This window comes from Mesoplodon bidens (assembly GCF_964165515.1).
Source record: "Mesoplodon bidens genome assembly, chromosome: 16".
NCBI lineage: Eukaryota > Metazoa > Chordata > Mammalia > Artiodactyla > Ziphiidae > Mesoplodon > Mesoplodon bidens.
Window position 1 is genome coordinate 76,478,979 of NC_138173.1, and position 27,253 is coordinate 76,506,231.

The following is a 27,253-nucleotide window of genomic DNA, read 5'->3' on the forward strand; positions in this document are numbered from 1 at the left end:
CCGGCCTTCCCGAGGGGCTGGGGGCGACCTGAGGAGGTGGGGAGGGAATGCGGCTGACGCCCAGACCACCAAACCTGCCCAGGCCTTGCCGTCTGCCCACGCCTGGGGGAACGGGCAGGTGGCTGGGTGGATGGCATGGGTACCCACCGATGGCCTCTCCTTGCTCTGACACCATGGAGGCCAAGTCCTTGATGATCTGGTTCACATCCAGTAGGTCACTCTGTGGAAACAAGATGACAGCCATTAGGTCAAGGCCACGGCCACCAAGATGAGAGCCAAGGACCAGAAACAAGCCCAGGGTCACCCTGCAAGTCAGAGACATTGCTGGTATCTGAAATCCTGTCTCCTGACCCCGAGGCCAAACCCCATGCTGAGGATCCCCGGGCTGTGCGTTCCCTTGCTGTGTACAGAGGACCCAGGGTCTGGAAGGTTGCAGTCCAGTCTAGTGCAGGGCTGTGGCCCCAGCACTGTCCTGCAGGCCTGACTAAAGGAGGAAAGAGGCTGTCCAGAGCAGAGGGCACAGTCTGCACCTCCCACAGGCCTGTCAGTCCTGCAGACACCTCACTCCTCATTCCCTCCCGGGGGTGCTCCTTGACAGAGGGTCCACTTTTCCTTCTCTGTACACTCGGCACCTAGCATGGGCCAGCACACGTGGGTGGGTGGTGGGTAGATGGATGGATGGTGGATGGATGGACGATGGATGGTGGGTGGGTGGGTGGGTGGATGGACGGTAGCCCCACTGCTGTCTAAAGAATGAGTAACTTCGTGAAGCTAGTGAATGGGGTAAGAAGCAGAACTGAGACCAGGAAACTCTGGGGCACCTCCCACCCTGTACGTCATGCTGGCCTCTTGTATCCTCCATGCTGCCCACCTCTATCCTAACTCCACTTGCCCAGCAAAAGTACCAGTGATGCTGGTGAGGGATGTGGCCACACCACTCACAGACCACTCACCTGGGGCCGTGCTAGGGGCACGTCACACGTGGCCACCTTCACACCTGGCAGCACCTGTGAAGGGAGGTCACAGCACCCACCTGACAATGGAGGTTGTGGGGCTCGGAAAGGTGAGTGACCTCCCGAGCCTCACAGAAAGGGGGAGGGCTGGGATTGGCACCGATGCCGGCTGACTTGAAGCCCTCTCCCTCCAGGAGACGGGTCCTCCACTGGCCAGCCAGGTGACCCTGTGCAAAGCCATTCACCTTGGAGCCAGGTTCCCCCACCTACCACTGGGCAAATCCAAACCTCCTCCTCCCTCAGTGCCCAGCGCGGGGCCAGGGTAGAGCCAGAGGGAAGGTTCCTCCATGCCCGTGAGACCGGGGGGGGGTGGTTCACACCTCACCCTTGCCCCTACCACCCTGCAGCTCATGCGGAGCCTGGACTGACTTCCACGAGGGCCATTTCACCCCACTGCAAAATATTACAAGGAGACTCATTCCCTTTTTAGGAGTGCTCTGGGAGATGAAGCAATTAGCCTGATCTTAAACCAACATGTACTATCAACTGCAATTCCACCACTGGGCTCACACACGGCGGAGGCGGCAGCTCTGCTGGGACAAGGCCCATGGCCGGGAAGGTGGGGGTGAGCATGGAGCCTCGAGTGGCCTTGGCCTGGGCCCATTTCCGGGATCCGCATCCCCACGGCCCTCCCTGGCTGAGGCCACTGGTGGGGAGGCCAAGCTTAGGTGCCACCCTAAGGTCCAGACCTCAAGGTCACACGCAACAGCTGCGGGCTCAGCCAGGCCTCAGGCAGACAGACACACCTCTTCACACTTCCAGGTTCCCATCCCAAGGCCACCAGACCACCAACCTTGACCTTGGCCGCTGAGCTTGCCCGTTGGGCCGTGGACAGAAGTCTCTCTCGCACAAGGCTGGCCTGGGGGCCCTGAGCCTGACCGTGGGTGCACTTGGACTCTGGGGCTCAGAGGAGCTTTTCTAGGGCACACAGCCTCCCATGCTGTGTGAGGGCACCGCTGGTCCCCCCACTTCACAAACGGGGAAATCGTCACCAGAGGTTAAGGGACTTGCCCCGGGACACACAGCTGGGAAATATCGGCACCCATGTCCATGCCCGCCCGGCCCCCCATCCCTGGGTCACTGCTGGGAGCGGGGCAGCCCGCCCCTGATCAGCACCCAGGGGCGGCAGGTGCTCCCAGGGACGTCTGGTGCCACAGCCACTGGCACCCGCAGACTTAATGTGCACACACTGGATCCCTTCCTGTGGGCACAGGGACGGAGCCTCGGCAAAGGAGAGGACAGGGAGGGGGTGGCTGAGCAGGGGCCACGAGCCCGGTGCCTCCTGGGGTCCTGGGAGCGAGCCCGCCGCCCCTGGAGCACGAGCAGCCGTGCGTCGACGTGGCCTGGCCTCGGCGGGACACACGGCTACTGTAGCGGGTGTTCCTTGTCTGGAGCAGCACTGACCCCGAGAACCCGGCACAGCCCGGGTGGAACACGGGGTCCCCAGTCCAGCTCATGTTCTGGGCTTCTGGAGAGGCCCCCACGGAGATGCAGCAGCCAAGGCAAGTCTCCAAACGCTGCAAACACACAGGCGCAGTGGCTGCCAACCAGCTCTGCAAACTGCCGTCTCCACCAAGGCCTTGTCTCCTCCCCACGTGACCTTTCTGTAGCGAGGAGCCCTCCGAACACGGTCGGGGCTGCGGCCGAGGACGGCGGCCAGGAGCGGCAATGGCCCGGTCCACCGGCGTGAGCTGAGATGCACCCAGAGCACCGGGCACACAGGCCGGCAGCCCCGAGGAGGCGGAGCCTCACGCGGGTGACCTGCCCGGACGGTGCTCCAAGGGCACCCACATCTCATCCTCCAGAAACTCATCATCACGGCCGCCTCCCGGGAGGTCTCCGCTCACTGGGCTCTGGGGAGTCGATGTAACCTTTGACACGGACACCCTCCTTCATTTCCGGCCTCCCTCTTTTTAAGATGCCTGAGACTCCGGCCGCTGACCGTCGCCTCCGCTCGGCCGGCGTTGAGGAGTGCCGCCAGCCCCACGTCGTCTGCAGACTGGCCTGGGGCCCTGCTTCGCCCTCAGACCCATGACCCTCCGAGTTGTTCAGCGATGAACAAATCACTCGCTTGGAAGAGACGCTCAGGCTGGGCTCCAGGCAACACTCCGTGTTCCAGGAACGGCTTTCTGCAGAGACCCTTCCCCATGTGACTCACACCTGACTTGCCCAGGACGAGGCTGGAGCCGGACCCCTAATTCCCTCTCTGCCTCACACAAGATGAGCCGAAGCACTCATCCCGCGACCCGCTGGGACAGGAGGCGTGCTGGCCAAGTGTGAGCCCAGCTCCTCTCCAGGGCCTGGGCCCCCGCAGATGCCCCAGCCCAGCCCCCCCAGCTCGGCGTACTCCCCTGCAGACGAGAAGCCTGTCCTGACTCCCAGGTGTCCGCACGTCGCACAGCACAGCGCCCTCCTCACTCAAGAGCCCCCCACTCCCCGGAACAATCCTTTTGAATAAAGATCCTACCCACTCAAAAAAGAAGGAAGCTGCGTCAGGGGGATAAGGGGAGTGAGGGTGTCCAGGGCCCCCCTGCTCCAGCGGGTCTCCACCAGCTTGGTGGCCAAGGGAGCGAGGATGGGAGCAGGGCACAGAGCCCCAGCACCAGGCGGACCCCCGGCCTCGGGCCACCGTGAGGGGGTCAGCAGGGCGCACCCCCCTCCACGCAGAGCCAGACGGACTACGGGGAAAGGGTGGCAAGCGAGCCTGGGGCCACAGACCCCTCCTGGACTCCCAGGCAGAAGCCTCCTATGTGACCTCAGAGAACGGACCAGACTGGTTCCGAGGGGCTGCTCAGAGCATGGGGACCCCAGGATCCCAGCTCCCAGCCAGATGAGCCTGTGGGTGCACAGCCTCCAGCCCCCCTGCAAGGTCTGGGGCAGGGAGCCCCACACGCATTTCCCTAGTAATACGGAGCAGGTGTGACCCTGGCTGCCCGGGAGCTGCGGTCCCCACCCCCAGCCCCAGGCCTTTGGCCGGTGGAGGAGTTTGTGGGCCAGCACCTCCTCCTCGTCCAGGATCACTCACGGATACTGGGACGTGCTTGCTGGGGGCAGACCTGATGACGGGCCAGGAGAGGGAGGGGCCCAGGGGAGGGGGCAGCACACAGGGCGGCAGTGTCTGGGCACAGGCGACCGGCACGGATGGCTGTCCCTCCGGTCACCGTGCTGGGCACCTGAGCAGGCCTCGGCTCCCGATGGAGGATGCCAAGGGCAAATGAGGGGGGTGTGCCAGAGATCTGGGCCCCACCAGGAGCTGGGGTAGGAGCCGAGCTCCAGGCAGAAGTCCAGGACTCAGTCCCCGGGATGTGACCTCAAACCAAGGCTGGTCACAGGGACCATGCTAGGAGCCCAGAAGCCCCCCAGGGCTGCCCTAGGATGGAGCCCCCGGGGACGGCAAGCAGCCCCAGCCACGGTGCACGAGGGCGGCAGGCACTGGGAGCCATGTGCCCAGGCGTGGGCATCAGAGAGCAGGAGAGACTATAAAACACCTTAACTTAGTAAATGTTTAAATCAGGCAATTATTTTCCTGACTGCTTCTAAAACTAGAACTCGTTAAAAGCTCCACGGAATCTTCTCTTTTTAGTGGCGCTGAGGAATAACAATCTTGCACAGGACATAATAAAACCTCGTGTGTGTGTGTGTGTGTGTGTGTGTGCGTGTGCGTGTGTGTGTGTGTGCGCCGCACCCTCCACCTTTAAGAGCAAAAGGAAAGAAAACGCCGCTGCATTTTTCTCTATCATGCAATCTCTTCTCGTAATTAGGATCTTGGCAACCATCCACCTACAGAGACCACGGTCCCAGTTAATGGAATAGCCAAACTTTGTTTATCCATTTATTCACATATTTATAGCTAGATATTGGCCAGATCAACCAGCCCCCTGCGCTCTGGCCACACAATGCCAGCTACTGGCAGGGTGGCTGAGGCCCCACAGGCTCTGCTCAGCCTGGAGGTCCTTCCTGGCCCCTCTTTACCCCAGCCTCCTCCCTCCTCGGCCTGCCAGGTAGCCATGGCAACACAGTAGCTGGTGAGCACAGAGCTCTGCACCTGGGTCAGGTGACACAGCAGCTCAGGAGGGGAGCAGGGAGCGCCAGGCCTCACAGGTGAGATCAGGTGAGCTGGGCTTGGCACAAGGAGCCGGTGAAGACATGGCAGCAGAGGCCGCGGGCAGAGCTGGCTGGGAGGCAACAGGTGACTCGGCCAGACCAGTGCCTGGCAAGCCCCGTTACATGCTGGCAGTGGCTGGGGGCACGTGCCCGTCTCATTCGACCTCCTCCCAACCCCCTGGGGAGACCAGGCACTGCCCTGCCCTCCAGACGGAGAGAGCCCACCTCAACCAGAGTTAAGTGACTGGCCATGGGCAGGCGGAGCTGGGCCTCGTGGGCGGGCTCCTGGGCTCCGCCATCCCCTCATGGGGTGATCTCAGTGCCCTGCTGCATCCTCCTCATCTGGGGAAGAGGTGTCAGAGCATCGCAGTCAGGACAGCCCCGCTCTCGAGTCAGGCAGCTGGGCTCCAGTCCCAGCTCTGCCACATGCAAGCTGTGTGGCCCGGGCAAGTGACATGGCTCCAAGGCTCCACCTCATCTTTGGTAAAACTGGAGCACCGCGGTGCTCAGGCTCACAGGGCTTTTGTGTGGGCTGATGAGAAGGTGCATATAAATAAAGGCAGCAGAGCCCTTTTATTAAAACACAAATCTGCTGCGGAGTCCCAACACGTAAAACTTTTCATCCATTCACCTGCCATCCACTCAACCCTGTCCATCTACCCATGCATCACCCACCCATCCCCCTACCATCCATCTATCTACCCACCCCTCCATCCCCCATCCCCTTGATTGTTCCAGAGAGTCACTGAGGGCCCAGACAGTATCGTGCACCCTCTGGGGCACCAGGACTAAAACAGACGAAAATCCCTGCCTCCATGGGGCTTACGTTCTCCTGAAAGAAGAGAAATAATAACGAGATAAGTAATTAAGTGGTATGTTAGACAACGCAGAAGACAACTGAAATTTTAGACGGGGAACATCTGAGTCAAAACCTGAAAATAAAAGGAAACAAGTTGCTGGAGTGTCTGGAGGAACAAGGGTCCAGGCTTGGGACGGGGGTGGGGCTGGAGGGACGCACTGGCCCGGTCCTGGCACTGTGACCTCAGCCGCACTCAGGGAGGAGGGACAGGGCAGCCCACTTCGGGGGCAACGAGGAGCCCAGGTCTGGGAGGTGGGACCAAACTGCCCCCGGGCTGGAGAGGGCCTCCCTGCAGAGAGCCTGGGAGGACGTGGGCCCAGAGCTGGCCAGGGGGCAGCAGGAGCACGGGGGTGTGGAGGCACCCCTGGCAGAGGCGAGGGGCAGCTGTGCAGGGACAAAGCAGGGGTCACCCGTTAGCACTTGGGCAGCAGGGAGGGCCCTGAGGGTCCATGAAGACCACCGGCCGCAGCTGTAGGGACAGCAGGCAAGCCACTGGCCAGAAGGAAACCGTGGGCTCTGCGGGCGGCCTTGTCTCCAGAAGAGGAAGCTCTGGAGGCCTTGCCTCCACCCTCTGGGAGGACGGTCTCCCGGGAAAGGGGCCCCAGCGGAGGGCTGGGCACTTGAAGGAGTGTGGTGGGGACCTGCAGGCACCCCTCCTGCCCCTCGGGAGAGGCCTCGCCCTGTCTCCCAGCCCCCAGCTCAGCCTGCAGCCCCAGCGGTCACCACAGTGGCACCAAGGGATGCCCCACGTTCCAGTCTGCCAAGCACCCCACAGCCCATTATCTGAGAGTCCCCCATTTCTGATCGCCCCACAGGACTAAGAAACAGGCTCAGAGAGGGGACCTGAGGCTGGAAGGGATGCGACGGGGGGCCAGCTGGGAGAGCTGGCTCTCCCCAGGCTGGCCACAGCCTTGCTGTGTGTCTGAAGGGACCCCAGCCCTTCTCTCGGGGCCCCACATGCTCAGTTACAGAAGGCACAGGATGGAGGGTACACGGCCACTGAGAATGGGCAGTGGGCACCCAGCCCTGCAGGCCAGACTCCAGAGGAGGGAGGGCCGAGGCCCTGGAGGACGCAGGGCTCTGGCACAGCTGCGGGTGGACAGACAGGCCGTCGAGGGGCAGAGGGCAGGCCTGGGGACAGAGCTGCCGCTGACCGACAGTGGGCAGGGGCAGCAGCTCCTGGACACTACTTCACCGGGAGCCCAGACACCTCCTGACGCCCACCGATCCGCCGCTGCCTGCCCACTCCCAGCCTCACGCCGCTGCCTGAACCCACGTACAGCTCACACTCCATAACGAGATGGACGTTCCCTCTCCTCTCTGTTCCAGGCAGGGCCACTGGCCAGGAGGCTGCGAGCCGCCACCTCTGCCCCAGAAGCACCCCTCCCCAACCCTCAGGGTCCTGGGAGGTTTGGGGCCCCTGAGGCCTGACCCACCTGGGACCAGTGTCAGGGAGGTGCCCTCAGCTGGGAAGCCAGAGACCAGCCACCTCCAAAACAGGGCGGGGGGAGGGAGCCCGAGAGGGGAGCCAAGGGTTGGTGGGGGGTGGACGGTGCCACAGGTGCCCTCCCGTCGGAGGGACCCGCCCCGCAGACCAGGCTCCTGTATGCTCGGAGCTCCCCTCGGCCTGGCACAGCCCTCCTGATGCGCCTCGCCTGGGTGCGGCCAGGGCTCAGACCACCTGGGTCCCAGCCATGTGGCGTGCCTGTAGGGAAGCGGGTACCGACATCCTGGCTCCATGGGAGCACGTGCCGGGGACACACGTGCCCTGGGCTGGCGCGGCTCCCCTTCGTCATCAACCCCTCTGCCCTCTGGAGCCACGAGGTGCCTCCCTGCTCCTCTGTGGAAGGGGCTGTCCAGAGGGGTCTCCTGCACTCTGGGAGCCTGCAGGCCAAGCACAGCCGTCCTTGGGGCAGGGAGCCAGCTACTGGAACACCAGGCACACAGCTCTCCATTGCCAGGGCCGCCTCTAAAGCTCCAGGCAGAGGGCAGAGCAGGGGAGGGGCGGCAGCCAGCAATACCCGGATCTGGGAAGGGGCTTCCGGGTGGCAGGAGCCACAGCAGCAGCAGGTGAGGCGCATTCTGGGCATCACAGGAGCTCAGGGGTGGGGGTGGGGGTATCTGCGGGGTAACAGGGAAGAAGGCAGTGGGGGCCGTCTCATCGTGCCCACAAATGGGGAGCCCCCAAAGGGTCTTAAAGGACATTCTGTGCTGCCAGAGAACGGACTGCCCGAGGAGGTTGGGTGGAGGTCTTTACGGCGCCCCCAGGGCAGGATGCCCTCACTCAAAACCTAACTGAGCAGGTCCAGGGGCCACTGAGCCAGGGAAGGGCCCGGAATCACTGCGGGAGGCCCTAGCAGCCCTCAGTCTCCTGCCCACTCACCACCTGATCCCTGGCCAGCAAGCCAAGGTGCCGGTCAGCCCCCGACAGCCCTCCATGGGCCATCTGAAATGGCAGGGCCCTGAGAGGGAGGCTACCCCCTGACCCACCCATTTCACAGATGAAATGACCTAGGCGAGAGGCAGGCCCAAGGTCACCCAGCCAGTTAGTGGAGACTTGGGTCTAAAGCCAGGAAAAGGCACCCCAGGCTGGCCCTTTATTTTGTCCCGTAAGGTGACTCGGGGAGGGAGAGGGGAGCAGGGACAGAGACACTGAGTGGACCCACCAGCTCTACACCCTCAGCGCCAGGCCGCTTGGTGCCCAGCAGCCACCCCGAAAATGCCCATCATGGGCCAGAAAGCAGAAAAGAGAAGATTATGAAGGAATCGGATGTGATTAACCTGTTGTCGTGACTTTAATCCCACCTTTTCAGCTTCAGTTTCCCCATCTGTCCACACCCCCTACCCCCCACCTAATAGGTAAGTCCTTGAAGGCAGAACAGGGCCTCACAGGGGCTCCCTGGGACCACAAGTCTCACTGCAGTAACACTGTGAATGCATAAACCCAGGCAAGTCCAAAAGCCCCCCTGGAATGTAGGGGGCAGTAGGGGGGGCGCGGTAAGGAGTTACCACACGGAACCAGTCTTCAGCCTGCCAAGGTGAGAAATGCCACGTGTGTCTCCTGAGGCTGTTCCCACAGTCCCCTTCCCAGAGCACTGGCCCACTCACCACAGCCCAGCCCCCAGCAGGCCCTGCAGATCTGGACAAACAAGCCCCAAGAAACCTAAGCAGCGGGGGTTCTGGCCGTCCCTGGAGGGGGCGTGGGGCCACCCACCTGCACTTAGACCAGTCAGACCAGTCTCTGCTGCCCAGACTGAGTCTAGGCACCTTCCCGACAAGTCCTGTTAGAGATGTTCTGTCACCAGGACAGCTGCAAACCTGGGGGAGGGCTTTTTAAACGCTAATGACAATTTGCATTTGTCTTTCCCACTTCCAAAGACCCCGAAGTGGGGGAGGGAGGGAGGGAGGGAGGGAGAGATGCAGGGAGGGAGGGAGGGAAGGATGCAGGGAGGGAGGGAGGGAAGGATGCAGGGAGGGAGAGATGCAGGCAGGGAGGGACGCAGGGAGGTGCGGTGCCCAGGACCAGTGATGCTGACTCCCCGTCCCACGCCATCACCCTCTGGCCAGCACCTGCTTCGTACCCACGTCACCCACGCTGCAGATGAGGAAACAAGCATATCAGTGAGGCTGGCCTCAGGTCCCGCCCATGGCCCCCCAGGAAGCTCCAGCCTGGCTCTGAGGGCCACAGACAAGACATTGAATTCAGGCCGGCCCTGCATCAACCAAGGTCCTAGTCGGCCCAGAGACCCACTCCTCTCCCACCAGCCCGTGCCCCTCCATCTTGGCTGAATGACAGCAGTGGCCTCCACATGGGGCCCCCTCACCCCCGGTAAAGCCCACCCCCTGCCTGTACTCACCACCCACACGAGGAGGGGCTGGCGGTACCTGGGCCTCTGCTGCCCTGAACCCCACCTGGGGGCCTCCGCGTGGGCACAGAGCTGTGCATCTGGCCCCCACCTCAACCTGGCGGCCACGAGAGGCTGTCCAAAGCACTGGCTGACCCCCTGAGCAAACCCCACGACCTCCGGGGGCTTTGCCCTCAGAGTGGAGCGCCCACCTGCTCAGGAGCTCCCAGCATTTCCTGGGGGGCAGCCCTCACCCCACCCACGTCCTCAGGTCCTGAGCCCTGCTGGGGAGCCTGCACCTCTCCTCCCTATGTGCCAGGCCAAGGCCAAGTCCGTCCGTCCCAAGCAGCCACTTCATCCCACCTCATACAGGCAGTCCAGACCCCCGGGTGTGCCCGAGGGGCTGTCGGGGGCTCTCCCTAAGAGGGCTTCAGCTCTCGAGCTGCAGGAAGAAGCGGGTCCCTCTCCGCTCAGGCCTGCCGGCACCCGGAGTTGTAGGGGCGATGGCTCCTGATTTGTTCTCAGCTTCTCTGGGAAAGCAGGTCTCACTGTGCCAACAGCGGGATAAAAACATCTCTGTGTGTCTGGTCCTTTCTGGACCATCTCGGCAAGAGGGAGAGGCCTGCCTTCCGAGGCACGGCCCCCGTGTGGCCGCCTTCCTCTCTGGGCAGTGAGGTCTGGTGGGGGGAGGCAGTCCGCTGAGGCAGGTCCTCTGACGGGGGCTTGAAGGAACAAGCATTCCTCCACCAGGCCAAAGTGCGGGGTGGGCAGAAGGAAGGGGGCCGAACCCCGCCTCTCAGGGGGGCGTCCACCTCCTTCAAGAGTGCAGGACCTGCTCGTTGCAGACATGGTGACAGGGCCTGGACCAGTGACTCAGTTTACCAACTTGCCCAAGTCTCTGTTTTTCTAAAAGAATCTGCTTTTAGGGAAATTTTGTTCCAGAAACCCAGCTCCTGAGAGCTTTGGGGCAGGCAGGCCCCCCAACTCCTCCGCCAGCAGGCAAAACCGAGGCCCAGAGGGAGGAGGGAACACACACTCAGAGGCTCAGGCTCCACCACCAAGAGAACCAGGCAGCCCAACGGCTACATTCTACATGCACTTCCCACATCAGGAGATCCCCTCGCACACTCACTGGCACACCTGCCCCTGCACATCCACCCACATACTGGCACACCCTACTCAGGCACCTGCTCCCACAGGCCCATTTCAGGGAACTGCACACCTCTGGCAGTGTCACAGGTCATCTGTGGCCAGCAAAACATCTGGCAGCACATATTACACACATGCAAACTTGAGAACAAAGAACTAGCAGCCCCCCACACCCCATGGCCGGACCCTGACAACACCACAGCCACCTGCTGGCAGCCGCCCCAAATTACAAGTTCAGTTCTCTCGGCAGTTCACTCAACCACTCAAAAACTATCCACTGGAACTAACTGCTCTGGGCACTGAATGGCCTCATCAGAGCGAAATGGCTTCCTGGAAACCTAAGTGTGCAGTGAAGGAAGCAGCCATGGAGACTGGCACATACCACCCGGGCACAGGCACTGGGCTCCAGGCCAGAGGGCTGAGCCCACTAGGAAAATGTGGGGGGCGGGGCAATGAGACACAGAGTGAGACTCTGTTGGGTTCCCTGGACTCCCCCTCTCCACCGGGCAGCCCAGGTGGCCAAGCTCAGGCAATGCCCTGGGAGCCCAGGTCCAGCCCCTCTGGGCTTGGGCAGGGGGCAGGCCTCAGTCTGCTGGTCACAGAGCAGTGGCACCAGCACAGGGCCAGCCCAGGCTCCACTGCTGAAGTGCCGAGAGCTGCCATGGCCGGGAGCCAGGGACACCCATGGGCACACACACACGCACGCACGCGTGCACACGCCAGCCCGCACCTCGATCTGCAGGATTGCTTCCTCTCGCAGCCGGATGGCCTCCAGGTCCTCCTCGGTGATCTCCGGAAGCAGCGCCTGCCCCTGGGCCTGCCACACGCCGTCGCCCCCGTTAAAGATCTTCTCATCCTCGGACAGCTCGGCAAATGGGGCCTGGGGACTCTGCCGAGACACAGACCAAGGTTACCCACACGCACAGCTCACTGCCACCAGGCCGAGCTCTCAGAAGGCACCCAGGAGCCCCCAGCCTGCAGCCCTGAAGGGGCGGGGGGGCAGGCTCCACCCTGTCACTCGAGGGACATCCCCACAGGGTCCCGGGTGCTGGGGCTGCCGTAGATGGTGGGCAGACACCGGGCCCTGTGGCCGTCCCAGGCCTGGCTGCGGGGAGCACTTGGCAGGACCCCACAGCCCCCCAGAGCCAGGGCCACACAGAAGACCCTGCAGAGCACAGCCGCCACGTTCCCAGCTCTTGAGGGGTCATAGGCCTCTTCGTGAGCCCCCAGAAAATGTCCCTACATGCACACAAACCACAGTTTTTCGTCTGGGGGCTGTGGCCCCCCTGAAAGCCCGTCCCAGAGCAGGTTACAGACCAAGCGCAGCTGCCAGGCAGGGGCCGTGGAAACCGAAGCATGGACGTCACCCAGTAGGTCACAGACCCGCCCCGGCTGGGACCAGATCACGGGGAAGGAAAGCCTGAGGGGGGTTTTCAAGTTGTCTTATCATTTACTGATTTCTTTAATTCACCAAATTTTCAAATTCAACAAACTAGTAGCTTCTCCCTTTAATGAATTCTATCTGTGCCCTGATGGGACAACCTGGGTACAAGTGAGCTGACATCCACCCCTGAGGTGCCAGTCCCGAGTGGGGAGTGGGGTGCCAGTGGGGGGCTGTGCCTACCCAACCCCCGCAGAGACAGCAGGAGCCGGGGATGCCCCTCCTCCCAGAGCCGTGGCTTCACACGAACAATGCTTCCAATTTACCTGCAAACGTTCAGCAACAAAGACTACTGACCTGCACCCCACGGCACCCCCCCCCAGGAAGACAGATAACGGCACACGCACTGCCCCCAGCCCCGCTCCCCCAGGCCTGTTGTGATGACCAGGGCAAGAGGAGAAGGCACAGAGGACGGGCAGAGCCCCGGGAGGGCAGCCTGCCCACCAGTGCCCCTCACCTCCCACGGGTGTCAAAGCTCCTTGGAGCCATCTCTGACGCTCCCGACATCCTTGCAGGGAGCAGCCGGAGCCCACTTTACAGGTGAGGCTGCAGAGGCCGAGAGGCCAAGGAACCCAGAAGAGCCGGGAAGTGGAACAGGGCTCCGGGCTCCCCCCCGGCACAGGGAGCTCCAGGGCGAGAACCACAGACCAGGAGAGAGGACGGTGCCGGCACAATGCTGACCACATGCCCTCCTCCTGGCCCGGGGACACACTGTCCTGGAGGCAGAGGTCAGTGCTGGGCACACAGACAGACGTGGGGACGGCTGCCGCTGTTCTTGAGCCCCTCCTACAGGTGTCTGGGCAGCGGGGACGGGGCTGAAACAGGACTGCCGTCGCCCACGGAACGGCCCTCTGCCACGTCCCCAGGACACTTGGCGTCGGTCACCTTGGAAGGAGGCTGCAGAGGCTGCCACGTGCCTATTTTCTGCTTCCCCTTTGTTATAGGCCCCTGATGTCTGCCCCCAATGAAGACCACCTTCCCATGCCCTGTGCAGCTCAGGGTCACATGGCAGAGTCCTGGCCACACTGACACCAAAGAAGTGACTCTGGGTGTGTGTGTTGGGGGGCAGTCTAGGGGTCCACTCGGCTCCACAGCATGGTCTCTGTGCCTGTCCTCCCAGCAGACCCTGCTCCCTGCGGGCCCTGCCACACCGCCTACAGGAGGCCCCGCGGGTCAGCAGGAAGAGAACACAGTCTGGTGTCCACATTCTTTCCTGCACTTTCAGGCCCATGATGGCCGCCGCAGGCCTGGCCTGCGGTGCAGTGGAGCGGATGGACACTGCCCACACCTACTCATCTGGGCACCAAAAGCAGCAAATGGCAGAAACAAGAACCTTGAGGCATTTGGACAAACGCCAGTACAGGCGGGCGCAAGGCGCTGGAAAGCCACATGTGTGACTGCGCCTAGGAAAGGGGACACACCGGATGCCACCCTTTCCTCTGCTCGCGGCCCCGCAGGGTGGGCACGCTCCCCTCGGTTACAGGGTGACGGATCCGCACACACCCCGTCCTCCTCCCAAAGTTGGCACTCTCCCTACAGACCACACCGATACACGCAGCACCTCATCCCCGGAATCAGCAAAGACCTTTAAATAAATAAATACGTGGATACATGAATACAAAATAAAAGATCTAAAAATTCTGCTGACGGGCGCTCCTCATCCAAGGCGGCAATCACCACCTCCCCTTCCCGGTGTGGGCGGGAGGAAGTGAGCAGTGCCAGGCGGGCAGGAGCGGGGCGGGGGCTGGCCCTGCGCCAGGCCGCGCGCCTCCACCGCCCCCCTTCTGCGTCTCCCAGGCCCCGCCTAGGCTGCAAAGCCAAGTCAGGTTCCGGCCCAGCACTGGCACCATCGGGCCAGCGGCACACTCTCAGGGCCTCAGCGTTCTCCTCCACAGAACAGGAAGAGTGACCCATGCCCAAGGCCTGTGGCCTGTGTTCTCCACACAGCAGCTGTGCTGTCTGCACCCCCCTGTCCCGTCCCTTCCCCATGCTGCCCGGCACACCCCTCACTCCCAGCAGGAGGCACGGCATCTGGTCCCCCTCGCTGATCCCACGCCCTCAGTCCAAGGCGGGGAGGGGACCGAGGAAGCTCAGCTCTGCCGCTTACTAGGTGTGTGATCCTGCCGAGTTCCTTAACTTCTCCAACCTCAGCCTTCGCTTCCCTAAGACGGGGCTGATACGACCCATGTCCCAGAGTCACATAAAGAAGTGACTGGGATGAAGGCGAGGCACTGACCAGCGAGCACACGTGAAAACGAGATGCCAATGGAAAGCCCAGGTCAGGAGCCATGCAGGGCCGGCCATCCCCGGGCAAGTGAGTTACAGGGCACAGGACACGCGTGCCTGCGGGGGACCCCAACGGTGCACCCCTCCCAGCAGTGGCTGCTCCAGAACAGGACAGCCAGTCCTGAGCTGCACTGATGCCTGCCCCCCACCCACCCGATTCCACTGGCCTGGGGCACCGCCTAGACAGGGGCTTCTAAAGGCCTCCCTGGCAAATCTAATAGGCCCCATGGGAAGAGCCCTGGCCCGCGCACCCAGGGCCCGAGACGTGGGCACGCCCACTGCAGCTCTGCTGTAAAGCACAGCCTAACCAGCGGGGGTGGGCAGGAGCACCGGGGCACAGCCTGCAGTGAGCACCACGGACCAGCTGAAAGTGAGTCAGACACTACGGTGCCGAAGTGACACTACGGGTGTCACGTGAAGCCTCCTGGAGTCTGGGTTTCCATGGAAGCTCCAGAAAGCCGAAGCAAAGGGTGCCGGCCTCCCTGCAGGCGTGGGTACAGCGCCTGGCCTCCACAGGTACCGGCCGCCCTCCCCAAGTGGCTCAGGACAAGGGACCAGGGAGGGAGAGAGGGCTGATCCTGCCACAGCCCCCCTCCTGTAAGGATCAGAAAGCACCCTTTATTCTCCTCACAAAGCCTCAATTTGGATCTTGAGCTCTGAAGCCAGGATTAGGATTTGCTGGCAGGGCGGGCGCTGGGGCCGCATGCAGCGCAGGGGATAGCCGTGTGATGGTTTTCCAGCTTGCGGGGCAGCCAACAAAGGCGGCTTTCTCTTCGCTCCAAGGCCCAGGGCTTGGGTTCCGTTCCGACACGGCCATTAGAAGCCCACAATCCAACGTGACTGCTGGGGGGTGGGCCCAGCGGTTTCCCGTGAGAAGAGATGGAGGCTGATGGGGGTTCAGGGAGGCCAGGAGGGCGCGTGGCGGGGACCCAGCATGGCCCCCCCCAGGGCCAGTGAGCAGGGCTCTCACGGGCTCTGGGAAACGGGCCACTGTCTCCCCAACTCCGGCCCAGGGCTCTGCATGGGAAGTCGGTGACCCTGGCAGGAGGGCAAGCGTCAGAACGAGAGCTGGTCACACACTTGGGAAACACAGCTTCTGTGTAGTAGCCCGAGGCTGGCCATCCGCTTCTCCAAATAGCAAAAGGCCGTGTGTGTGTTAGCTGAAGGAAGTCTCTGGAGGCTCAGTAAAACCCAGGACACAGAACAGGCGTGACTGTAACAATCCTTCCCTGGCCCCATATTAAATAAAGGTGCTGGGGCCCAGGGGCAGGGCCAACTGCCCTGCGCCTGGCGGGGACCACGACTAGGGTACTTCCCAGCAGACGTGAAGGTGAGGCAGTCTTTACTGCTGCTGCCGGGAGCATGGGGCTCTGGTGAACCCACACCGAGCTGGTGACGGCGATGCAGACTTCGGAGTGTTCCCAGCGCTGGACAGGCACAGCCCTGCCTTGGGACAGAGGCCGGCCCAGAAGCACCTGGGGGCTGCCCACTGCCTAGGCCTGAGTAGGAGACTGACCCAGGACCCAGCTGAGGCTGCGGCCGACCACAGCCAAGAAGGTCGACTCCAGAGAAGCCAACCTGCCCTTGCTCACAACCACACCCAGCACCCGGCTCAGAGGAGAGCCGGCAGGCAGCAGCCACCACTGCTCCTGCCAGGACCAGGACCACCGGTCCGCAGATGGCGGCCCCAAAGTCCAGAGCATCAGTGCGGCAACATCCCCGGGCTGAATCCTGCAGTATGTCACCTCATCAACTACAGCTTGCAAAATTCCTGGAAATAATCTAATCTTTCATATCTTCTCAGAAGCACTGTTGACCACTGTCTTCCTCTTTAAGAAAAACTCTACTGAAATAGGACATCAGTAGTTGAATGCACAAATCACAAGTGTAGATGGATCGGTCTGCGAACTGTAACAAAAGAAAGACTTCCGGGTCAAGGTACAGACATTCCAGCCTCCTACTCATTATGCTGTTCCCTACCAAGGGTAGGGGCTTCTAACCCTGCCCATTGGTTTGGTCCGGTTTTGACCTCTATCCTCTTTGGGCTCAGCATGTGTCCGAGATGTCACTGGGGTCTTGCTGGCCACAGCACAACCCTTCTGCTGCCAGAGTCTCCCATTTACGGACTCAGCACAAATGCTCTGTCCATCCCACCGCAGGCTGGCTCTCCCCCAGGTGTGTGCTGCTGCATGTCACGTGTGCTCAGCGTTCTTCTATGTGACTTTTCACTGGGTATACACTTGAGGTGGAGCTGCAAGGCCACAGACAGGACGACGTTTCACTCCACAGGTGCGTTCAGCTACCAGAGGGGGCACCATTCACACTCCCGTCTACTGTGCAAGGTCTCCGGCTGCCCCACAGCCTTGCCGGCACTCGGCATGCTCCTGCGTTTTCATTTGTTTTTAGTTGTGTTGGTGGGTGTGAGGTGTGCAGAGATGGAGCATCGTGGGTTAACTCTGCCTGCTTCTAATGACACATGCTGAGCACACACCCATGTGCTTACCAGCCATTCCGACGTCCCTTTTCAACATGCATGCCCAAGGTGTTTGCCCTTTTATGTTTTTGAATTGAGTTGTCTGCCTTTTTCCTACTGATTTGTAAGAGATCTTTACATATTATGAAGTCCTTTCAGATGCGTGATGTGCAAATGCCTTCTCTCACTCTGTGGGTCACCTCTTCACTCTCTGAGGGTTGTACAGACTGTAACAAAGTCAAGTTTATCACTTTTTCTTTATAGTAAGTACATTTTCATCTGTGTGGGAGGAAGATAGCCTCCTATGGGAGCCTCTGGAAGCTTCACTGCCTTACCATTCACATTCAGGTCTGTGATCCAGGGAAGTGTTCTGAGCCTGGGTGAACCGGGGTGAAGGATCTGTTGGGGGTGGCAGCCTTGTGCCAGCACTGCTCCAGCCCCCTCCCAGCCACACGGCGATGGCCCTGGGCCCACAGCACTTCCTGGCTGAGAGGGCACTCACAGCCTGAGCCGGCCTGTCGCCTCGTGGGGACATCCTGCCCTGCACACCGCGCCTCAGTCACTCCGACACCGAGATGAAGTGGGCGGGGTGTTCGGACCTGTACTTGCCGTGTGCTCAACAGGACCTTTCCCAGCTCAACCATCAGCCAATCAGCATCAAGTCCTGTGCAAATCCTGTGTCTCCCACTGCATAGCAGTGCACCTCCCACAAACCAGGTAATCACGTATGTGTGAATCTGCATCTATAAGCAACTCTGATCCCACTGGTCTGTTTGCTTAGCCTTCAACAAATACCACACTGTTCCAATCTCTATTGCTTTATATTGTGTTCTGATACCTGGGAATGTAAATCCTCCAGTTCTGTTCTTCAAAATTGACTTCATTATTCAGGGGTCTTTATATTTCCATATAGATTTTATGATCAGTTTGACAATCTACACACACATCATATACAAACACATATTCAAAACCTGCTAGGATTTTTATTTGGATTGTACTGAACCTACAGAACCACTTGGTGAGAATTGACATCTTTATACATCAAATTTTCCAATCTACAAATATGGTGTACCCCTCCATTATTTAATCTTCTGTAATTTCTCAGTAATGTTTTATAATTTTCTATATAGAAGCTTAAACAACTGGTCATAGATGTCTTCCTAGTTTTGATGCTATTATAAATGCTATCACTTTTTAAGTATCATTTCCAAATTGTCTTTTGCTGGCACACACAATGTTTTCTTGCATACTGACATGATAACAGAAATCCTGTTACATTCACTTACGAACTCTAAGTTTCATCAGATTCATTCACATTTTCTAGTTACACAATCATGTTGTCTGTGAAGGGGTTTTAAACCTTCCCAATTTTCAATCTTTTATTTCTTTTTCATCTCTTATTGCACTGGATATGCCCTCAGTGCAATGGAGAATAGAAGGCAATAACACTGGACACCATGTCTCCTCCTCACTCTCAGGAGAAAAGATTTTAATATCTCACCAGTGAGTGTGCTGCTGACTGTTAGACTTTCGAAGATACCCTTTATCAGATTAAAGGCATTCCTATCTACTCCTAGTTTGAGGAAAGTTTTGGGTCCCCCTAAGTGGGTACTGAATTTTACCAAATGCTCTTCCGTGTCTATTGAGATGATCAAATAGATTTTCTTTCTTACTGAATTAACGTGGTAAATTATTCTGATTATTTCTGAATGTAAACCACCCTTGCATCCGTAGAATAAATCCCACTTTATAACGAGGTATTACCTTTACATATATTGCTAGACTTAGCTTATTAACATTTTGGTTAGGATTTTTGCTTCGATGCTCATGAGACAGCACGTTATTTTCCATTTACTAGCCTCATAAAGCAAGGTGGGATGTACACCCTCTTTTTATATTCTATATAGGAGTTTGTGTAAACTGGTATTATTTATTCCTCAAATATTTGGGAGAATTCATCAGTAAAGCCACCTAGTCTGAAGTTTTATTGCTAGGATGTTTTTTTTTTTGTGTTTTTTTTTGCGGTATTTGGGCCTCTCACTGTTGTGGCCTCTCCCGTTGCGGAGCACAGGCTCCAGACGCGCAGGCTCAGCAGCCATGGCTCACGGGCCCAGCCGCTCCGCGGCATGTGGGATCTTCCCGGACCGGGGCACGAACCCGCGTCCCCTGCATCGGCAGGCGGACTCTCAACCACTGCGCCACCAGGGAAGCCCTAGGATGTTTGTTGATTATGGATTTCATTTCTTTAATAAATACTGGACTTTCCAGATTTTTAACACATCCTGGGAGGTTACATTTTTCTTTAAAAACTTGTATTTCATATAAGTTGTCAAATTTATCGGCATGAAGTTGCTAATGGTATCTTATTACTTATTTTTTTAGTTTTTAGAAGCTATAATGATACAGCCATTTTCATTACTGATACTAGTAATTTGTACTTTCTCTCTGTATCTTGATTAATCTTGTAGGATTTAACAATTTTATTAATCATTCTAAAGAACCAATCTTTGGCTTTGTTGAATTTGTCTATTGTACATCTATTTTATTTTTTATTGGTTTCTGCTTTTTCCTATATATTTTCTTTGGATTTAAGTTTTTGTTGTTTTTCTAGCCATTTGAGATTGAGAATTAGATCACTAATTTTCACACATGCTTCTTTTCTAATATATGTATTTAAAGTTATGAACTTCCCTCTAAGCACTGCTTTAGTTGCAACCCATAAGCTTTGATTTGTTGCATTTTCATTTTTGTTCAGTTCAAGATTATTTCTAATTTCTACTAGGGTTTCTTCTTTGATCCATGGGTTATTTCAAATTATATTATTTACATTCTCAACCCCCGGTGTTGAGAATTTTGTTACCAGATTCTAGTTTAATTGCACTCTGGTTAGAGAACGTATTCAGTATCATGTCAGTCATTTAGAATCTGCTGAGACTTGCTTTACCATCCAGCATATGCATTATGCGTATATTCTCTTAATGTCATAAATATCAGTTAGGACAGTGTATTAATTAGTATTATTGCTTCAATATTTTATATCTTTACTGAATTTTTTCAATTTATTTTATTAGTCATTTAGAGTGGTGTGTCATAATTCCCAATTATGATCGTGGATTTACTAGCTTTCCTTTTACTACTATCAGTTTTGCTTTATATTTCTATTTTTGAGGATATATTGTTAGGTACATATAAATTTAAAATTATGTCTTCCATTTGAATTAACTTTTTATCCTTACAAAATATACCTCTGTATGCCCACTAAGAATTCTTCATGTGAAGTCTACTTATTCTGATATTAATATGGCTATACCAGCTTTCTTTAGCTTTTGGTTGCACAATATATCTTTTTTTCCATATTTTTACTTTCAACATTCTTCTGGATTTATATTTAAGATTTGACTCTTCTAAGCACTACACAGTTTTTTTCTTTTAACCAAGTCTGACCATCTGTGCCTTTTAATTGGAAGGGTTAGTCCACTTTAGCTTAGCATAAGTGGTATAAATCAACCATCTTACAATTTATTTCCTATTTTTCCTGTTTTGTGTTGATTTCGGGGTTTTTTTGCTTTTAAATTAATCATTTGTTTTATTATTTCATAGGTACCTCTCTATTAATTTATGTTACAGTGTCTATTCTTGTATTGTCCTTTTAGTATTACCTACAATGCAATATGCATCCTTGGATTATTACAGCCTACCTTACGTTGGTATTTGTCTCTTCTCTGATGACACAAGGACATTACAATACCTTAACACCATTACCTCCTTTATGTCCTCTGTGCTGTTGTTGTACAAGTACTTTTATTTGCCCCATATCTTAAACCTCACAAGTCATTATTATTATTACTCAACAGTCAACATGAATTTAGGTGTATCCACATTTTATTGTTTTCAGTGCCCATAATTCCTTCCTCCATTACTATGCTTCCATCTGGGATTGTCTTCCTTTTTCTACTTTTAGAGAGTTTTGTTGATGAATTCTCTCAGTTTTTGTTTCTCTAAATATGTTTTCATTTCACCTGTACTTCTGAAAAGTATTTTCACCAGATGTAGAATTCCAGGTTGGTAGTTATTTTCTTTCAACTGTCCTCTGGTTTCCACTGTTTCTTTTAAAAAGTCAAGTGTAAGTGTCATTGCTTTTTAAAAAATAATGTGACTTTTTCTTGGGCATCTAAGATTTTTTTTCTGGCTTTAATCTGCTTTTAAGATTTTATTTTTGTCTTTGGTTTTCAAGTTTTTATTATGTTGTGACTAAGCGTAGTTTTAAGAAACAGGATAACTTTATCCTATTCATCATAGAGCTTCTTCAATCTGTGGCTTGAAGTATTTGAACAGTTTTGGAAAATTCTCAACCACTGCCTCTTCAAATATTGTTTCTGTCCATTCTCTCTCCCCCCTGTTCATCTAGGACTCCAATTACACTCTTTACTGGATTTTCTATCATTCCTACTCACAGGATCGTTGGTCTAATACAAGTTGGTCCTGTACAGTAGATGGAACTGTCAGCAACCACTTCCCTGTATCAAACCCATGCCAGAGACCTGAGGGTAAAATGTCAATTTCTTTTTCTGTTTTAAGGATATTTAAGTCATTATTTAATTTTATTTATTTTATCTGCATTTTCATTGAAGTATAGTTGATTTACAATATTGTGTTAACTTCTGCTGTACAGCAAAGTGATTCAGTTATACACGTATACATTATTTTTTATATTCTTTTCCATTACGGTTTCTCATATGATATTGACTATAGTTCTCTGTGCTATATGGTAGGACCTTGGTCCTCCCTGCCCTTCCCTGGAGCCCCAATGGCACTGGATTCTATGCTGTCCTCTAACGTCCACTGACCAGGGAAAATACTCAGCACCCACCTGCTGCTTTCCAACCCTCTGTGCTGTGGGAAGCAGTGCTCTGGACTTTTCTGCAATTTTCTGTTGGATAAAGTACAAGAAAAGGGAGACAGGAAGAACAGAAAAGGTGGGGAAAAGAGAAGAAACAGTCAGATAAACACAAAGTACTGGACGATGACCAACAGCAAAGCACACCTTCAGCTGCCCCAGGACTCTGGAAAGCTGGGAGCTTGGCTGGGCTTGTGGGATGATCTGTTAGATGGCTCCCTTCCACACACTCGGGCGGGCGTGGAGGGATGGCTGATACCTGCTCTCCCACCTCCCAGGGAGCTGTCATGAGGACCCTCTTGGGCAGCACTCCAGAGGTAAACATCCCTCACTTGCACGCATGCGGGTCCCACCAGCCAGATCCTGGCGATTATCCAACGTCTGCAAGGTGGCCCTTCCTCTGCCTTGGGGGATGGGACAGTACCAGGCCGACCCAGAGTGGGCGCTCAGGGGACCTGCAGGGGCCTCACCTTTTGCACCACTCCATAGCTCTGGATGGCGTCTGAAAGCTGAGTTTTCAGACGGTCCAGCTGAAGACGCTCCTGCTGCAAAGAGGGGGGAAGGGGGGGCTTCAACAGGCTGCCGAGGCCTCATCTTGCCCCCACGGCCCCTCCATCCCTGGGCGCTTCAGTTCACTATGCTCCTGTGCCCCTCCCGTCTCTCCTGGCGGCACCTGCACCACAGCGTCCCTGTCCATCCACCCCCAGCCTCACGGCCGTCACCACCCCTTCTGCCATTAGAACTGGGTTCATCCCCATCTTCATCACCCGGTGCCGTCATCTCCATCACCTCAAACACCAGCAAGGGCTCCACGGGCTCAGCCAGCATCACCGTGAACACCATCTCCACCCAAACCACAGGCATCGTCAACACTGACCTCGGGGCCAGCTGCTCTAACGTGATATGCCTGTCCGGTCCCCAAAACAAACTACTTGGGTGAGAAGGGTTACGATCCCCACCTAAGAGCTCAGGAGATCTTGGGCACAAGTTCTAAGTGGCCTGTTCAAGGTCACACGGGTGGTGAGGCTGCACCTCATCCCCAGCATCAGAACTGCAGTCGGCAAACCATCCATCCTGCCCCCAGCACCTCAGCACTCACACACGGCCTCTGTCCTCCTGCTGGAATGGGACCTCATCTCTTGTTCGTCTCTGCACCCCAGTGTCAAGGATGATGCCCGGCACAGAGCCAGCACTCAAGGCATACTGACAAACGAGGGAACGGGCAAGCAAGCCCTGGACCCTGGCACCGCCAGGCCATCAGGAGCCACAGCCCCACCTCTCTCACCACACAGCACTAGCACCAATGGAGCCACGCCAGTCCCAGTGTCTTTGGACCAGGACGCGGACACAGGCTCCTGGTCCCCTCCTGCCCCCAGCACCTCCTATCAGCTCCCAGGAGGGCCCTGGACACTCCCCCAGACCCTGCGTCTCAAGTCCCAGAAACCAGCCCTCACTGCCACCATGCACCCCATGCACCCCATGCAAGCCCATGGGTGAGAAGGAGCTGCGGGGCACCAGCAGGCCAGGCACGTTTCAGGAGACCAGCTCTCCAACACCTGCCCTTCGAGGGCACTTGGCAGTGTCTGGGTCTCACAGTTCCATGTGGCTGCAGCTCTGTGGAGTCTGTTTCAGTGTCCAGGTAAGGCTCTTATAATTGGCACCATATGTATGCCCCAGGACAGATCTAAGAGCCCAAGGGGCTATTTAGTGATTTTGAGCAAAACATCTCCAGCTCTGCAGCCCACGTGATCCACCACCAGCTCCAGGTGATGGGCTCAGCCTTTCTTCCCTGCGAGAGCAGTGACCCACGCTGCCCGCCTGGACAAGACGTCCTCCCGCAGGACCTCATTTGTGTTCTCCTGGCATCTCGCAGAGTAGGTGTGCAATAAATGTCTGTTGGTTCTCAGATGGATGGATGGGTGGGTAGATGTCTGGGTAAGTCAGTGGACGGGCAGGTAAATGGATGGAGGGACAGATGGACAGACAGGGGGGCTGGTGGGTGGGTGGATGGAAAGAAGGAGGGATGCATTAGGCTAAAAGTGAGCCCTCTGAACTCCCAAGGGGGTCAACTCTGCTTTCCAGCCCTCGTGACATACACAGAGCTGGGGACACGCGTCACAAGGCCACATGTGAACAGGCCCATGAACACTAAGGCCTCAGAACCACTGCAGACGCTGCCCTGTGCTGCGTGAACCCTGGGCGAAGGCCAGGACCAGGCACCTGCCTCTGGTCCCGACGACCAGGCTGTGACTGTTACATCACATGCAGAGCAGTGCCCACCACTCCCGGCAAAGCTCTGAGTACTTCCTCCACCTGAGACCTCGGGTGCACCCTGCCCGCGCCACGCGGGGGCACCTGACCCGATCCTAGGACGTTTTTTTAAGTGTGTTTTTTTTTAATCAAAGTGTAACTCAAGTTTTCGAGCTGGGTCTACTTTGTTTTATTAGGTAAAATCCATCTATGTTGAGTCTACAGTTCACCTTAAGTGTAAGCGTCAGTTGTACAACCATCACCAGCACCTGGTTCTAGAACATTTCCATCGCCCCCAAAGCCCTCTATGTCCTCCTGAGAGCAGGCCCCAGCCCAGGCTACCACGTCTGCTTTCTGTCTCCAAAGGGACCTCGAGGCACCTCGGACGAACAGAACACACACTCCTCTCACCCCGCGGGAGCTCTGTGCTTGCCCAGGCTGAGCAGTGTCAGTGGGCCATGCCTGCCCACTGCTGGATGGCGCCCGCGGGCCTCACCACAGGGCCTGAGTCCTCCTCACCAGAGGCAGGGCCTCTCTGCGAGGGGCCACACTTCAGCGTTCAGGATTTGGAGGTGGGTCTCTGCTGCTGTAGCTGCTGGCAGCCCTGGGCCACATGAAAACGAATGGGCAACAAACAGGCTTCACTGAAGAAAACAGGCCCCTGCTCTGTAACCCGCGAGGGCTTAACAACGCTGCCTGCTCTGGGCTCCCCCAACCTCTGGGGGAGCAGGTAGGGTGTGGATAACAGACAGCCGGCCAGGGCTGGAGGGTGCGTGAGAGGCCAGTGGGGAGGGGCGGCGGGGACATGGGGGCTGTGAAGGGGCCGTGGCCTGGGATGCGGTGGCCGTGACCACGCTGAGGAGGCCGACGGTGAGTGCAGCGGCAGGAAGGGCACACGTAGAGGTGGCAGGTGGGTGACGGGCACGTGGAGCAGGGCAGGGGGACAGGGCACTCCTGCCCAGGAGGCCGGGAGCCCACGGCACCTGCACCGCTGCCCGGCCCGCGGCCCAGTGAACAGAGGAACGCGCGACCTCTGCCCCGAGCAGCCGCGTGGTCAGCATCTGTCTCCCCACCCCGCGCCCCGGGCCCCATCCCCCTCCGGCCCCCAGGGAACATACCCGGGAGCAGCCCCGCAGGAGCTCAGCCATCTGCTTCAGGGCACTGGTGCCGGCTGCAATCGCGTGGTTGGTCTGCTGCTGCACCGTGTGCCTGGAGTGGGTGTGGAGGGGAGAGAAGACCGGGGGGCGGGCAGCAGAAAGGGGGGATGACACAGAGGGCAGCACGGCAGGTGGGGGGCTCGCGGAGGCACAGGCAAGTGCACAGGAAAGGGGGAGTCGTGCAGAGGAAAAGGGAACAGACGGGAGGAAGGACGCAAAGACAGGCCCGGGGAGGGATGGACACGGGAGGGGGGAAATGACATGACACGGTGCACTCAGGTCAGCGTCACCAGGCCCCTCACCTCCCGCCCCCATGGACCCCATACTCAAGCCACGGGCTCGGCAGCTGCACCCCCGGGACCCCAGCCATGAGCCCTCCCTGTGGAAAGGCCGCTGGGGGTCAGCACTGGTCGGGGCCCAGGAAGCATGGTGGCCACACAGGTGGCCCTGGGACCACCGCTGAGGAAAGCCCGGCCCTCTCCCAGGCCTCTGGGGGCCACGGTGAGACTCCCACCTCCAGACCCAGGATCATGGGGAGGCCGTGCCCAGGGCCTCTCCCAGCCCCTCGGTTTATGATTCTGAGTATGACCTTGAAGGTGCTGAAAAGACCAGCCCCTCACCACCTAGGGCTGACCACTGCCCCTGTGGATGGAGTGACACGGGGCAGACCCTGTCCTCAGGCCTCCTGCGTGCTCACAGGCCCAAGTGAGGGAAGGGCCCTGGCCTGGCTGTGGGGCGCAGACACCAGAGACCCTCCCCACCTTCAAGCTGCAGTGCAGATGCCCCTCTTTGCCCCCTGTGGGACCCCCACGTGGCAGCAGCGGGTGTGGGCACCAGGCCACCCCTGGCTGGACATGGGAAGCTCTGGGCAGGCCACCGATGGAGCCAGGTGCCGTCTGCCGAGGTGGATGCCCCGGGAGGCACGGGCAGGCCCCAGGCCCCAATGCTGGCCCCTGGGTCACACGGAGCTGCGGCATGCAGAAAGGGGGACAGGGGTGGCATAGGAAGGAGACCCTGCACCAGCCTAAGGGGGCACGGGCTGAGGACGCGGTGCGGGGACCCTTTCCTCCCAGGTCACCCAGAGGCCACAGGAAACAGCAGGGACACACACCGTGTATCCCCTCGGGATTTGGTCACGTGGCCGCTGGTGCCACAGAGCCCTCCCTCCTCGTCACATCTCCCACCAGATAAGGAAATATTATGAATCCCAAATGCCAATACATTTGACAGCTAAGATGAAAAAGAAAAATTCCTTGAAAGACAAGAATTATCAAAGCTGACTCAGGAAGAAACAGAAAACCTAAACAGCTCTACACCTACTGAAGGAATTAAATTTGTTCTCGAAAACATTCCTACAAATACAGACGACTTCACCATCAAATATTTAAAGAAGTAATATCAATACTATAGAAGTCTTCCAGAAAACAGACAAGAAGGGACACTTACATTTTACGCGGCCAGCATTACCCTGATACCAAAACCTAAACAAAGAATCTAAAAGCAAAGAGCAGCAAAAGTCACATAACAGAGTAGCAAAAATCCTGAACAAAATATTATAAACTTGAGTCCATCCACATACAAAAAGGATAACATCGTCCAAGGAATGCAAGGTTGGTCTGACATCCAAAATCAATTAATGTGATCCTCATACTAACAGAACAAATTTAAAAGGGAGAAAATCATCTCAATAAACTACGCAGAAAAAGCATCCGACAAAATTCAACAAGAATTCATGACAAAAGCTCTAAGTAAACTAGAAGAGAGAAGGGAACGTGATCA

General features: G+C 56.9%; 1 protein-coding gene across 1 annotated transcript in view; it reads right to left on the reverse strand.

The window, feature by feature from the left end:
• The window catches only part of TSNARE1 (t-SNARE domain containing 1), a 79,260-nt gene that overhangs the window by 8,021 nt on the left and 43,986 nt on the right, over positions 1–27,253 (reverse strand). The window contains exons 7-11 of the mRNA XM_081258098.1: positions 25,436–25,526; positions 22,538–22,612; positions 22,041–22,100; positions 11,701–11,859; positions 148–220 (exon numbers count right to left, since the gene is read on the reverse strand). Coding sequence (XP_081114224.1) covers positions 148–220; positions 11,701–11,859; positions 22,041–22,100; positions 22,538–22,612; positions 25,436–25,526 — 458 coding nt within the window. The remainder of the gene's footprint in view (positions 1–147; positions 221–11,700; positions 11,860–22,040; positions 22,101–22,537; positions 22,613–25,435; positions 25,527–27,253) is intronic.